General features: G+C 32.9%; 1 protein-coding gene across 5 annotated transcripts; it reads left to right on the forward strand.

Moving 5' to 3' along the window:
- The first annotated feature begins 2,777 nt into the window (after window positions 1–2,777).
- LOC136204175 (calcineurin B-like protein 7) lies at window positions 2,778–11,188 on the forward strand. 5 transcript variants are annotated; one of them, XR_010675063.1, is made up of 10 exons: window positions 2,778–3,606; window positions 3,712–3,794; window positions 3,913–3,972; window positions 4,503–4,862; window positions 4,966–5,078; window positions 5,199–5,367; window positions 7,539–7,715; window positions 8,303–8,430; window positions 8,523–8,615; window positions 9,433–11,188. XR_010675063.1 is itself a non-coding variant. In XM_065995374.1 (10 exons), exons 2-5 carry the CDS (start codon window positions 3,522–3,524, stop codon window positions 4,524–4,526), a joined length of 270 nt encoding a protein of 89 aa, XP_065851446.1. In that variant the 5' UTR covers window positions 2,778–3,225; window positions 3,293–3,521; the 3' UTR covers window positions 4,527–4,555; window positions 4,782–4,862; window positions 4,966–5,078; window positions 5,199–5,367; window positions 7,539–7,715; window positions 8,303–8,430. The 5 variants fall into 5 exon arrangements, 4 of the variants coding, with proteins under 4 accessions (XP_065851446.1, XP_065851445.1, XP_065851448.1 ...); XM_065995374.1 differs by lacking the exons at window positions 8,523–8,615; window positions 9,433–11,188 and having other exon boundaries at window positions 2,778–3,225; window positions 3,293–3,606; window positions 3,712–3,812; window positions 4,503–4,555; window positions 4,782–4,862; XM_065995373.1 differs by lacking the exons at window positions 8,523–8,615; window positions 9,433–11,188 and having other exon boundaries at window positions 2,778–3,216; window positions 3,293–3,606; window positions 3,712–3,812; window positions 4,503–4,555; window positions 4,782–4,862.
- The last annotated feature ends 3,824 nt before the right edge of the window (window positions 11,189–15,012 follow it).

Below are 15,012 nucleotides of genomic sequence, written 5' to 3' on the forward strand. Positions count from 1 at the left end.
TAGAACCTGTAGCTAGAAATTTTGTGTGCCACAAGCATAAATGTGGCAAAAATAGATTCGTTGTGTCTGTAAAGATTTCCTAGCCACGAACATCATCGTGGCAAACATAATCAGTGGTAATTTATTTTAATTTATTATTATTATTATTATTATATGATCTTTTAAAGACTCAAATTTCAACCAATCTTCTCAAAAATAATATTTATTAATTAAACATGAATCTTTCTAGCTATCAGGAAAAGAAAATTTATCAAAAGTATCCAATAGAAAAAAATTTCCCCATCACTACCATACAAATAATAATAGAAAAAATCATAAGAAAAAATGACATTCGCAGCAAGCTTCCAAACATTGGAGTTACCCCACTTGTAGTTGAAGAAACCAAATGGTTTAATTCACCAACTGTTACAAAATCAACAATCAAAGTTAAGACAATATTTATATACATTAATATTACGAAAGCAAACAATGAGAATGTGGACCGATCTCATTACCATCCTCATCAAACTCCACATTAATTTTTTCCCCGGGAGGTAATGCTGTAAACTTTATGCAGTATACAATGCCTCTGGTTTTTCTAATAGTACCTAGATATGTAGAGAGATCAAAATATGTAATTAATGCAACACACCAAATCTTTGAAAATTTGAAAGCCAGTGATAGAAAAGATGGAAGCAACATGAAATAGCCAATCATCATAAACTTCTATAAAATTGAATTGTTGAGGATTACTAGCAAGTAGCAAGAAGAGAAATAACAGAAATAACAAATCAGTTCATACCAGGAAGATTAAGTTCTCCTTCCATATTTGCAGGACTTGAACCGCTCATCGCTTCACCATCAACATCATTAGGAAAAGTATCTTCAATTCCAGCTCCTCTTCGAAATTGTCCAACTTGATCATAGCTTGTCTCCAAAATGTATATCTTCTTGATAATCTGTATTGAAGAAAACATTTAAATGTTTAACGAAAACAATAGTTCGTTAAATCAATGACATAAATAAGATTTCAACATGTCTTAAACCTTTCTCTATTTCAGCATCTTCGTGCCCATTAGATTCATTCTCATTGAAATCTTGGCTACTTACATCAGAAAAGGAAAAAAATAAATAATTGTAAATATATCACATGGACACCTGGTATTATATGATAATAATTCTCACATGGCCCCATGGGGGTTGCAGGACAGTAGTTATCTTCATTGTCAATATCTTCACACGTTTGCTGCTGAGTACTAAAAGATGCATTCAAAAACATATTTGTACTTGGATCCCAAAGTTATATAAATTGAAGGGACACTACACCATAGATTGCCTATAGCAACTAATTTTCAAAAATCGCTACCGTCAATCGTTGCATTTTCTTGCATTACCAAATTTTATTTTATTACTCATGTTTATGTAAGTCTAATGCAACGATTATGCATGAAGTGTTGCTTTCGATTTATTTTTAATTGCTTAATTTGAAGAAAGGCAACAATAATATGATATTTACGACATGTTGTTGCCTTATTTAACTTGGTAATTAGATAAAGCAACGACGTACCATGTGAAAATACTATTCCATCGTTGCATTTAAAAAAATGCAATCACTATACCTAATTAATTTGATAAATTTAATTTCAACACTTAATAATTATGATTCTATACATAGTTTGTAAATAATTTCCTTTATTGACTAATAAAAATAGAGTAAAGTTGTATAATAATTTTTTTATGCAGTAATAGAAAAAAAACTAAAAAAACAACTAAAAAATTTGTATTTTAAATTATATTATTTATTTATTATGAAATTAAATGAAATTAAATTAAATAAAATTCTATTATTCTCTATATAAATAACAATTATATTAACAATCTATTTAATATAATTGAATATAAATAATATAATTAACATAATTAATTTTACTTAACTTTATTTAATGATAAGTTTAATAAATTAATTAATAAGTTAAAAAGTAATAAAATAGGGTTAAGGTGCAAAAATATCCCTAACGTTTTGAGTTAGGAGCAATTTTACCCCTAACGTTTAAAATGGTGCAATTTTACCCCTAACGTTGGAAACCAAGAGCAATTTTACCCCTAACGTTAATAAATTGGGTCAATTTGAGAAATAATTCATCAAACTGTCTTCTCGGTCATGAATCTTGTTATCTACACTTCATACATGTGTCATTTTATCAGTAACAAATCACAAACATTTGTTAGGATGTGAAAAAAATAAAAAAAATATACTGTCTTTTTGTACGGATTAGACAAAAAAATTCAAAAAATCTACCGAATTTATAAATATTAATCTCAAATTCTATTATTAAATTATAAAAAACATGAAATTCTTTTTTTTAGAACAAATTGTTATGGAATTGGTGCAGAATAATGAATAAAAATTTATGTGTTTTATAATAGTGTCTAAAATTGATCCAATTTATCAACGTTAGGGGTAAAATTGCTCTTGGCTTCCAACGTTAGGGGTAAAATTGCACCATTTTAGACGTTAGGGGTAAAATTGCTCCTAGCCCAAAACGTTAGGGGTATTTTTGCACCTTAACCCAATAAAATAATTAAATATAACTATTATTTTTTAATAATTATAATAAAATAAAATAAATTAATAAGTATAATTTGTAAAAATTTATAAACTCTTCTTATTAATAATTCCCCAATTTTTTTTTGTCCAATATACAATCCTCCCAAAAAAAATTGGATTCCCTCCAAAATTATATCAAATATATTTGGACCATTTTTTAGGCAAAAAAAAATTAGTCAAAAGAGAATCAAGTTGTTCTGAACCCCTCTCTCCCCTCTATCCTTTGTGCGATCTCCTCTCTCCTCGAGTCTGATCAGCCTTTAATCCAAATTGTTCTGAACCCTAAATATTTGCATTTACAATATTTTCTCAAAAGTCTTCATACCCATAAAGGTAGGTTCACGCGTTCAAGGACCTATTGAAGTCGAGGCTCTTCCGCAGTTGATGTGGGGTTGTATCTGTATCCTCTTTTTTAATTGATTCGATACAATAGGGGAAAAGAGCTCATGCCTCATCTTCCCTTCATTCTAAGGCTAAATCCAGGTCTGATTTAGTTCAGTTCCCCAACCAAACATCATGCCGCCGGTAATCACCTCCATACCATCAGCTCTGGATGTCGACCTCCACTGACTTGCTTTTCCTGGTTCAGATTTGAATAACAATCATAGTCAAAGATCGATGATTTTCCAGTTAGTTCGGTTAGTTTATTAGTTTAGTATAAATTTCAATTGTGTATTTACTGATATTACAAATTTATGAAATTAGGGCTCATTACCCGGAATTGGAAATTTTGGATCAAAGATTTATTACAGATGCACTGTTATCAGCTCAACTTCTTGAATACGAAATTTCTCTCTCGTTTATTCAATTTGCATTGTTTCAATGTGAATTTATGGAGTGCCTATTGAATAATCCTTACATTGAAGCTGGATTTGAAGGGCTTCAGCGCTAAGCTCTGAATCTGCCAAAAGGTTTATTCAATTTCTCATATGTAATGGGTTGCATTTTTTCAAAAAGAGTAACGAGAGCTAAGAGAGCTGAGTTGGAGGATTCTGTTATTCTTGCTGATCAAACACCTTGTAAGTTCCCAACCTTTCATTTGTTCCATTGTCTAACCCAAATTTATTGAAGCTTTAAGCATTTTAAGGCAGAAAAACTAACAAAGATCGGTTTCCTTTGACCAGTTTCCAGAAATGAGATTGAAGCTTTACATGAGCTATATAAGAAACTAAGTACTTGCGTTGTCAAAGATGAGTTTATCCAGAAGGTTGCCTCTTATCACCAAGTAATTTTAGTTGCTAAGCAAGGCACTTATATTATATCTTAATAGTGATTTCTCCACTTTTGACTCTTCATTAATTTGCTATTACTTTTCTGAAAAACAGGAAGACCTCAAGTTTGCCCTTTTCAGATATAACAATAAGCAGAACCTCTTTGCAGATAGGGTATGTGCCTATGTGGTGTTAATTACATTACATGTTATTTTAACTCATAATTATAGACATGATTAAGCTTCCTTGTTAGGGATTTTTTAGAATTTTACCTGTAATGTGACATCCATTATTGCAGATTATGCTTAAGCATGTCTATAACTATTGAACAAAGAACAATTGATTTATGACATCTTTATTAAAATGCAAAGTTTAGTAGTTGTTTCAATTCAGATCATGTGGTTTGTCTTCAATAATCATTCATCATTGTTTGTCCAATGAAGATTTGCTCCCTATAGGCTATATCATGTTGAATGTTTGGAGATATTTGATCTTTTTGATGTCAAACGCAATAGGCATATTGACTTTGGAGAATTCATCCTTTCTTTGAGTGTGTTTCACCCAAAAACTCCTGATGCAGTCAAAATTAAATGTAAAAACTCTTTCAGTGGTTTTATAACCTGCATATCATTCGTCAGATATTCTTTATGTTGCAAGTTAGTTAATGTGTTGTAGCTACTAAAGCAGAAAACCTAATGTGGCAGATGCGTTCAAACTGTATGATCTGAGGCGTACTGGTTACATTGAGTATGAGGAGGTGCATTCTTTCTTCCCGTCCCGTCCCATTTTGCTGCCATTTCACTCAGCTCTTGCTTTTTGAAATTTGTATAAATTGAAGTAATTTTGATTTCCTTTAGTTGGTTTTTGTCCTTCGGTTATGTCTACTTGAAACTCACAATCAGGTTGCTTCCAGATTTTTATGAGATTTTTCCAAGAAAGTGTATTAACTATGGGAGTGGAAACACTGATGATAATGTTGACAGTTGAAGGAGATGGTATCTGCTCTATTGGAAGAATCCGATTTGCATATATTTGAGGATGTTATTGAAACAATTGTAGACAAGGTATGAAAAAATGTGAGATTATACTCTTGAGGGCTCTACTCTCACTTTTGTTTCCGGACTTGTGGTTTTGATGTTTATAATCTCTGCTTTGTCTATTATTTAGACATTCAATGAGGCCGATACAAAAGGCGATGGACGGATTGATCAAGAAGAGTGGGAAGAATATGTGGCGAGGAATCCATCGCTCCTAAAGAACATGACACTACCTTATTTAATGTACTCTAAAAACTTACAATGAAAACTTATTTTTCAATTAACCATCTTTTACTTCTATATTGAAATCATGCTTCTTTGCAATCAGATTACTGTTTTTGCTTCTTTTCGTGTTTTTACCAGAGTCAAGGAATTAGAAGTAAGCAGAAGAGGAAGGCTCGAAGCTTTTAGGTCAGAATTGATTTAGGTCAATATAGCTTTTAGGTTGCTGATTAGAGAATCGATGGAGTCTAGGGTCCTATTGTCATCAACATAGAGGCTTGCCGGATTCCAGTCAAACAGAATCAAAAAGGTAAACTCTCGTTCTTTTGATTTGAAAAGTTTCATACATTTGATAAGCATGAGGATTAATTTTTAGTTGCTTGGATGCTGTTACTTTGGAAAAGGACTAGAATTCTTAACATATATTCTATTGTATAATTTCATCATAAATTTTATTGTATAATTTCATCATAAATGAAAATGAACCATCCTGCTTTAGCAAATCAATGATATAAATTGCAAATTCCTATGCTTTGTTCTAGAATAAGGATTTGTTTTTCTCCCATGTATGCAATTCTAAAGTAAATGTACTGATGCCTTCTTACATGCAATGACATTTAAGCTTGCTAAATGTCTTTGAGAGATCATTCACATGTAGAATATTATATTCCCAGTACACATGGTAGAATATTTGTTGAGGTTCAACCGGTCATAGACAAAAAAAAGGCATTCACAATGTCTCCTACGATACTGCCTCCAATGTCGTTCTACCGTCTGTCTCTTTTCTGCTCTTATCTTGCATCAACAATAAATCCTTACCACAGGGTAAACAACTCCATGCTCTTATTATCTCTATGGGATTTGAGCAACACCCAGTTTTGGTACCCAAGCTTATTGCTTTTTATTCACAGTTCAATATGCTAGTTGATGCTCATACTGTAACTGAGAATTCAGACATCTTAGATCCTCTTCCTTGGAATATTCTCATCTTGTCCTATGTTAGAAATACACTGTATGGAGAGGCTCTTTCTGCTTATAAACAGAGGAAAAGTAAACGTATCAGACCTGATAATTTCACTTATCCATCTGTTCTTAAGGCCTATGGTGAAACAATGGATCTAGCCTTTGGAAGAGAGGTTCACACGTCTATTATTGCTAGCAATCAACTGTGGAGCTTGTTTGTGCATAATTCCTTGGTTTCCATGTATGCAAAAACTGGTGAATTAGACATAGCTCGTTGCTTGTTTGACAGTATGCTAGAAAGAGATGATGTCTCTTGGAATGCTATGATCTCTGGTTATGCCTCCAACAGAATGTGGAATGAAGCATTTGATTTGTTTGAAAAAATGCGGGTTGAAGGTGTTGAAGTCAATGCTATAACTTGGAACACCATAGTTGGAGGGTGCTTGCAGTTGGGAAACTTTAAAGGGGCACTTCATTTGCTTGCTCAGATGAGAAGTTGTGGTATTCATTTAGATTTAGTGGTAATGGTAATTGGTTTGAGTGCATGCTCCTACATAGGGGCCATTAAATTAGGTAAAGAGATTCATGGTTCAGCAATCCGTAGCGTTCGTGATAGTGCTGATAATGTTAAAAATGCACTGATCACTATGTATTCTAGATGCAAAGATCTTGAACATGCTTATATTATGTTTCAATCAATTGAGACTAAGAATATAATCACTTGTAACTCTATGCTTCCGTGCCTCCACCTTTGGGCCCAACTGAAACAAAAATTGCTCCATGTATCCTTATCTAGGCCAAAATTGCTCCAATTTGGTAATGTTAATGACAAAATTTTATTATTTCTTATGTTGGAGGAAAGAACATATATCACAGAAGAACAAGATGCAAATGACCCAAATCAGATGATATAAATTGCAAATGCCTATGCCTTGTTCTAAAATAAGGATTTGTTTTTCTCTCCTTAATGAAATTCTAAAGTAAATATATTGATGCCTTCTTACCTGCAATGACATTTAAGCCGGCTAAATGTCTTTGAGAGATCATTCACAGGTAGAACATTATACCCCGAGTGCACATGGAAGAACTGGGTGGTAGTCAACTTGTATAACTGCCCTCGACCAGTACGAACCTGTAGTCTCTTAAGCTAGGTGCGAGAACACTAAAGGGAGAGTGATCAACGTCTCTCAATCAAACGAGGTAACAAGTACAGCAAAAGAATAAGATTAATCAAATGGCCCTTATTCACTTAACTGAGTTCCTTGTAAGAGTTTGTAGGTTTGGTATTTGTCTGTGCCAATGGTATTAGGCTTTTTCCAGCTTTCTTGATTTATCTGAAAAGCTAAATAATGTCATGTTGGTAAATAATGTCATTTGTTCTACTTGCTTTATTTATGTGTTGCAGCTTGTTCCTTTGTGTTAAGTGTATCCAAGGTTTCTCACCTTTATTTAGCCGAGGATGGAGTTTTTGTTGGTAAATAATGTCGTTTGTTCTTGCTTTATTTATATGTGTTGCAGCTTGCTCCTTTGCGTTAAGTGTATCCAAGGTTTCTCTCGTATTGCACACCAAGCTTGCAAGTCAATTTTAGGTTTACTACTAGCGTGTGAAAACTAATTGACAATCAGCCATATAAGCAATAAGCATATCTGGTTCTCACTGACTGTTCAAGTTTATCCTTCTCTAGAGCTTGGAAGGTATAGTCCTTTTTGTTATTTTTCTAGTATCCAAACATGTAGTTTTACATATATTTCCTGCTTTGTATGCTGTATTTTTTATCCTTTTTGCAAAAACTATTGTTTATTTATTTATTATGGTAGGCTATTGCTTCTTTTGCATTTCTGGGAAGATGATATTCGATAATCACTGAACTCTTTTTATCAATTAGGATTTTGGTTTTAGCCTTAGGCACTATGTTAAGGCTTGATTGTTTATTACACATGCTTTGTCATTTATGTTTTAGCCTCCTCTTTTGTTATTAAAGGCAGCCCTGAGGCATTCATAGGTGAAATTGGTTTCTTGATTGGTTTTACTAATGGACTTTTTTGAAACCTTGGCTTGCAAGCTAATTAATTCATAGCCTCCTATCTTAAAACTGTTAATTGGACGAACTACCCTAAAGAGAATGCATAAATTTCCAATTTACTATTGAAGTTTATGTTTTTTGAGTTTCATTTACTCTATTCTAGGAAATGGTGTGGAACACTATTTTGTTTTTCTTTTTGGCTCTGAATTTGTAGCTCCCCCTGATCTTACCTATTATTGTTGTTCTATTATGCTTTAGGATCATACTTAATAGTTATAACCGAACGCGAATGTGTTGGATCGTACTTGGGACATCCTATCTTCAAGGTCACAGCATTGAAGATTTTGCCTTGTGACCATTCTGTGAAAGATTCTCCAGCAGGCCAGGTACAGCTGCTGCCTTATTAGTATGCATTCTTTTCTGGTTATGTGAATAGTGAATGATTTCGACTGCGATCTTTGCACTGATTATTTGGCAGAAAAAAGGTGGAGACCGAGTTTTCTGGGCTGCTTAATGTTGCGGAGCAGACTTCGGGTCTGTATTTCTCATATGACACCAATTTAACACTCAGGTGAAAAATTGATCTGCATTGTTCATTTTCATCTATCTACATTTGTTTACGATCTCCATTTTGTTTTAAATTGTTGTGGCAAACCTTAAGAACGTTCTTAGATGATCATATACCTATTGCATTCTTTTTCTTTTCTTCTTTGTTCTCAAAAACTAGTAAATAAAGAAAAAGTATAGTAGAAGGAAAATTTTGTCGTAAGCATGTTTTGGCTAGAAGAAAGACGTTTATTTCTTAATTACTTATAAGAACAAAAATATGGAAACTTATAGCAGTTTGCTGATTGAAAGATTAGTGAGAATCATACCTTCCTTCAGATTACTTTGACCCGGGTTGATATGTGGTTGCATAAACAGAGGTAACTATCAGGCATATGAGGTAATTATAAGTAATTAATTTATATGAAAGCTTACTTGTAATTTATAAGGTAAATTTGGTCTTTTCTTTTTCATTATAAGTGGCATGAAATTTAAGTCGCCCAATTTTATTATAATGTTTTTTGGTCTTTTCTTTTTCATTTAAGTTGCTTCTCAGATAGTTGCTTTATTTTGTAAAGCTTTATTATTATTATTTCCATAGTTCTTTGTTATAGTTGCTTCTGTTAGGTAAAGCTACTAATTGTGAAGTCTTTATGGCAATCCATTATTGCTTTATTTGTAAAGCTTTATTTTCTTTTTACATCATTGTTATAGTTGCTTCAGATTAATAATGAAGCGAAATGTAAAGTCTATATATGTGGCAATCCATTATTGTTAGTTTCGTTTAACCAACAATGCACATTAGGTAAGTCTCTGATATCATTATCTCATATGTTTCTCAGGTATCCAAGCAATACTGATAAGCATCTATTAGCTCAACAGATTGGTTTATCAAGAAACCAGGTACATTTTTCTATCTCTCTTTTTATATATATTTAAAGATCAGTGTCAAAGTTCTCATATTTGGAGATTGATTTATATTTGTATACACTGCACTAAAATTCAATTATTAAAAAAGGTTTTCCATAGGCAGCAACATATAGGTTGCGGTCTTCGGCAACTTCACTAGCTGTTATTGCGAAAAACAACACTACTGTCCCCGACATCGACCTTGACCCCAACAGCAATTGTTCGGTTTTCTTCTTTGAAAAATTCTATGGATGAAATTTTGATTTCCATTTTTCTAAAATTATAAATTAGTCTCTGTTTCTTTCTTAATTGTTTTCCTACTTAATTTACTATTTTTCGAGTTAAAGATTGTTTTCCTACTTTACAAAATGTTTTCGACAGGCAGTAGCATATAGGTTGCTGCCTTCGATAGCTTCACTAGCTGCTATAACGGTTGTAGTCCTCACTTAACAAATTGTTTTCCTAGATTCTGATAGGCAGTATTTTGGCAGCTTCACTAGCTGTTATCATGGACAACAAGACATTGACATCAATGTCAACATTGACCCTCAACCCGACCCGACCCTCGCCCATGATCCCGACCTTAACCCCAACCATGATCATGACCTTGACTTTGATTAAAGTTTTTCTTTTGTTCTTTATTAATTCCATTCCATTGACTTCCATTGTAGTAAATTACACCAACGATCAATAAGTGTTTCAAACTTGCTTCGGATTAGCTATCGCAAAGCAGCAGTTGCTGCATTGACAATATTTGTTGATGGAGATTGGTTGAAGTGAAAATATTTGTGTCTAATGGGCCATGATGATAATATTTGGTTGGAACTTCCCAAGTATAGTGAAGAGTATGTTAATGGAGTGAAGTCATTTGTTCATAATGCGTTTGCTAAATATGCTTATGGAGACCAATTGTTTGCATTTCCGTGTCACTCTTATTGTGTTTGTATTTATATACTTGTGTGGTCAGTAATGAAAATTCATATATTTGCTACTTTATGAAGCATTTAAACAACTGTATCTTTTTTAGACCTTATGGCTTCAAGGACCAAAAACTTCTAAAGTTTATGGTAGAAATTGAATCGATATAAGAACTCAGATGCTTCTTTATTTAAATCAGATTTTTTTTGTTTTCTTGTTCCCATGATATTTGTTGGTTTTCTTGTGCCCATGATATGTGTTGGTTATCTTCTGTTTGTTTTCATGTTTTAATTCTACAGTCAAGGATTGAAGAGTTGTCGTCTACCGGGGGGAAAACATTGAACAGATTGATGAAATACTCGGAGGCTCGTGATGTCATGGTCGTGAATATCTAGTTGGTAGGATAGGCTCCATGAAGAAAACAAAAAGTTATAGGAGAGCCGAATCTTCAACTACTACAAGTAAGAGCCCCATGTCTGAAGATGCAAAAGAGCAATTCAAAATGGAAATCAGAGAAGAAATCAGAGAGGAAGTGAAGAATGAACTATAAGCTCACCTTGAATTTCTTGTACAGAAGTTGAGCCTTATGAACCCATCACTCAATCTAAATTTGGATGGTGTTCTTCCTACAGTTCCTTCCAATGAATGCCACGACTCATTTATTTATCCTTGTGATGATACTTTAGGATTTGAGATTTTATTATTTAGGTACTCTTAGATATTGATATTTAGGCACTTTTGGATTTTGTTGCTTGAGGATATTTATCTAAACAGGCGTTGCCTTCTAGATTATAAATATCATCGTTGCCTTTTTGTTATAAATATTGTTGCCTACATTTTACAAACATCGTTGCGTTCTATTCTAAACATCGTTGCACTTGTAAACAAAATATCATTGCCTTTGTTCTAAAAATCGTTGCATCTATAAAAGAAAATTGTTGCCATCATGTTACAAAGCGTTGCATTATTTAGAGAAATATTGTTGCTAAAAATTCAATCCGTTGCCTTTGCTGTAAAATTGTGTTGCTTTTGCTAACAAAAAACCCGTTGATTTAAAAAATAATTGTTGCATTAGACAACTAAACTGTTGCCTTAAGTTTGAAATAGTGTTGCCCTTTATAACTAAAGGCAACGACTAATAAATGTAAACGCGTTGCTTTAGGATTCTTGTTTCGTTGCCTTATAGTTGTATCCTTCAACTGTTGCACTTGCTAAAAAAAAGCAACGACGTCTTAATTGTTGCATTAGAGAATATTTCGTTACCTTTGAGAGAAAAAGCAACCGTGAATTAACCAACGAAAATAAATTGATCAAAATCGTTGCCTTAGCCCATTTTTAGCCATAATGCAACCATTTTTTGTGCCTAACGTAACGAATCATCATCGTTGCAATAGGCATTCTATGGTGTAGTGGGATAAGGTACCAAAATAGGCCTAAGGTTTTTGGGGAAGTATCCATTTAGGCTCAACGTTCAAAATAGTACCAATTTAGACTTAACGTTTACAACATAATATAAGTTGCAGATGATGGGATATTAGTTATTCCCACAGTTGCAGATCCTCCCTTGAAGCTTAATACAAAGAAAGGGTATTCTGCAGAGTCTCAAGAAAGGGTGTGCCAAAGAAAAATTTATGTTAATTAACATCAAACTAACACATATCAACATCATCATCTTCATGATTTGTATCTTAGATGCTATCAATTTGTTGCTGCACTGCAGATGAACCATGGCATCTTGTAGAGCTCCTATTTGATCTAAGGGAGCCAGCATATATTATATATGTATGTATAGCTATCAAAATGAAGATGAGTATGAATACTAGTGTTGCATCAAATAAACCAGCATTTAATTAAATTTAATAAACAAAAGCTTCATATTTTGTTAATTATGACAGTGTAGAATTCACTTTCCTAGCTAGGGCTGTTGATTTTAATGAAGAAATAATGAAATTAATCTAAAAGTTTAAGCTGATATTCAAGATATAGGATTTCAACCTTCAAGATCTCTATAGCATGTAAAGAGTATTTATATTACTTGTGAGACCACAACCGACAGTTAAATAGTGTGAGATGAAACCCAGAGTTCCCCAAACAATTCAGTGGATAATAAAAAGAATCCCCAATGAAGTGATCAGGAGAACTCAAGGTCACAGCTGACATTTTCTCTTTTATGTGCACTTTCTTTTGTTTGTTAAAGATATCTCCTCCTATTTATACACATTGTTGAAAAATATGAACTCCCATTTCAGTTAATTTTAAGTGCTGTAACAATCAATTTCCCAGTGAATATGCATAGCATTTGTATTATACATTGGAAAAGAGGGGACCAGAGAGAAAGAAGGATTGAACTTGGTTAGTATTTTAGATAATAGGAAGAGAGAATAATCAGGTATTCAAGTGGTCACAACCTCTTCTAAAACTATCCCTTTCTGTATTGTTTTTCGCTAAATCTGCAATCTGCACTTCCATTTCGTTAAGAAAAGATGGAAAAAGATTATGTGCAAAGAGAATAGGCACCCAAACAATTATTCCCTATATATATCTCCAATTAATCTTTTCATTGTTTCTGTCCAGATTCACTTCCACCACTTTCAGAAGTCAACTAATTATTTCAATATATAATGTTGCAACAAAAGCCATAGGCTAACAAGACAAAAAAACCTAAAAGAGTGAATACTTCAGCACCTTGAAAGAAGCGACTGTTCTTAAATTCTAAATTACAAATACCAGAATTCTATAAAATGATGAGAGACATAATATCCTAAAAATAAAATTTCATGGTAATGAATTCTGAAAAAGATAAAATTGAACATGCTCACCTAGTCCAGAATCATATTTTACCATGCATTAAACAAATCAAGCATCAAGTGTTTTCCATTACTTCATTAGGACATGCACCAAACAAAATGAAAGAGTAGTTCCAGTGAAGTCAGATCTAATTAAAATGATGGAGCAATAGATGTTTTATGTTTATATTAACCAATTAGATAACTCATAATAATTAAGATATTTAGTACATGCTAGTTTGAGTATTCTAGACCCTATGTCAGCAATGCTTAATCGCAGACTCTGGACATCCATCTTTACAAATAATTGAAACATTAAAATTGACTACAAAAGAACATTAAAATTGAAGCATTAGTTGAATAATCAAACACAATTAATTAAACATTAGTTGACTATTTTCAACTTGTGTTTTTCAACTAATAAATATTCATTACTTGTGTAAAGCTTAAGCAGAACTAATAAAATTGAAATTTTCAAAACCAACCTTACAGTACTAAAGCTTAAGCAGAACTTAAAAATATAACTAAATAGTCAGCATTGACATTAAACCATACAACTGCAGACCAACGATATTACTTGTTCATTAGAAAGAATTGTTTTCAGTTCCTTCTTTCATCCATGCTACAAAACATGATAAATTAATTGAAATGAAAGAGAGAAGAAAAACAACATCATCTTTAAATTTAACTTGTTGCAGAAACAGACCCAGGAAGAATAATGTGTTGTTAAATTAATTTCACAGAAAGAGAAGCAAATTACCGAAACATAAATCTACAGCAATATCATTTCATATACCCAACAACTGAGTGAGTGAGAGCGAAAGAGACATACCAGCGACAGATGAACAGCAGCGCCGGCGCCGGCACCGGGTATGAGTGAGAGGGACATGGAGGCGCAGAGATGGAGGCGCAGAGATGGAGGCGCAGAGAGCAGGGGATGAAAAAGATGCGATAAATAGGGTTTTTTTTTCTATGGATGGAGGCGTGATCTGTAGAAGAGAAATAAGAAAATAAATACTTTATATTTATACTCTATCTAAGAAATGTCATTGTTAACCCTAGAGTAGAATATATAATTTTTAATTTATTTTAATTGTTTCCTGTCGGTTAACCGAAACCGATGGTTAGTAAATTACCGAAACCGAAAATCGAAAATTTTAAAATTAAAAACCATACACTGGTCCATCGGCGGTTAACCTTCTTTTCGGTTTGGTTACGGTTCGGTTTTATGGTTTTTTGGTTTTACGGTTTTTAATGTGCACCCCTACTATTTTAAAAGACCCAATTCTAAACAAGTATTCATTCAATTAGACAAATAATATTAATCTATAAATAAATTTCAAAAGGAAAAGTAAGATTAGAACAACAAAGATGTTGAATTTAACAATAATATTCAATTATAGATTTCTATTTCTACATATGCAAGCGGGCTGAAAAAGGAGACAGTACTAACCTTCTTCCTACCACAACGATCCACCAGCAAAAATTATAGAGAACACAGACGTAAAAATTAACTGAACCGGAACATCGGCTATTTAGTTGACTTAATTGACGAGGGAATGCGGCAATTGGTGAGGGCAGGGAATGAATATCCAGATCGTAATAGGTAGATTGTGGGAGTGAAAAGGGTTTGTTGGAAAGACTCTACTGAGATGTGAGTGAACGTGACCTAGAGGAAAAACAATCTTTTTTTTATCTTTTAGATGGAATATATTTTTATTAATTTAATTTCTTTTAATTTTCCTTAATAAGGCGGCAAAAATAAAAAAAATGGAACAAAAAAAATGGAGGAAAATAATATTAAAGCGG

The sequence above is a fragment of the Euphorbia lathyris genome, chromosome 8 (assembly GCF_963576675.1).
Source record: "Euphorbia lathyris chromosome 8, ddEupLath1.1, whole genome shotgun sequence".
NCBI lineage: Eukaryota > Viridiplantae > Streptophyta > Magnoliopsida > Malpighiales > Euphorbiaceae > Euphorbia > Euphorbia lathyris.

Bases quoted from the DNA above. Each gene is read 5' to 3' on its own strand.
- LOC136204175 (XM_065995374.1), top strand. From the start codon at position 3,522: ATGGGTTGCATTTTTTCAAAAAGAGTAACGAGAGCTAAGAGAGCTGAG. The intron at 3,607-3,711 runs GTAAGTTCCCAA...TCCTTTGACCAG, and splicing joins TCTTGCTGATCAAACACCTT to TTTCCAGAAATGAGATTGAA. The intron at 3,973-4,502 runs GTATGTGCCTAT...CTAATGTGGCAG, and splicing joins AGAACCTCTTTGCAGATAGG to ATGCGTTCAAACTGTATGAT.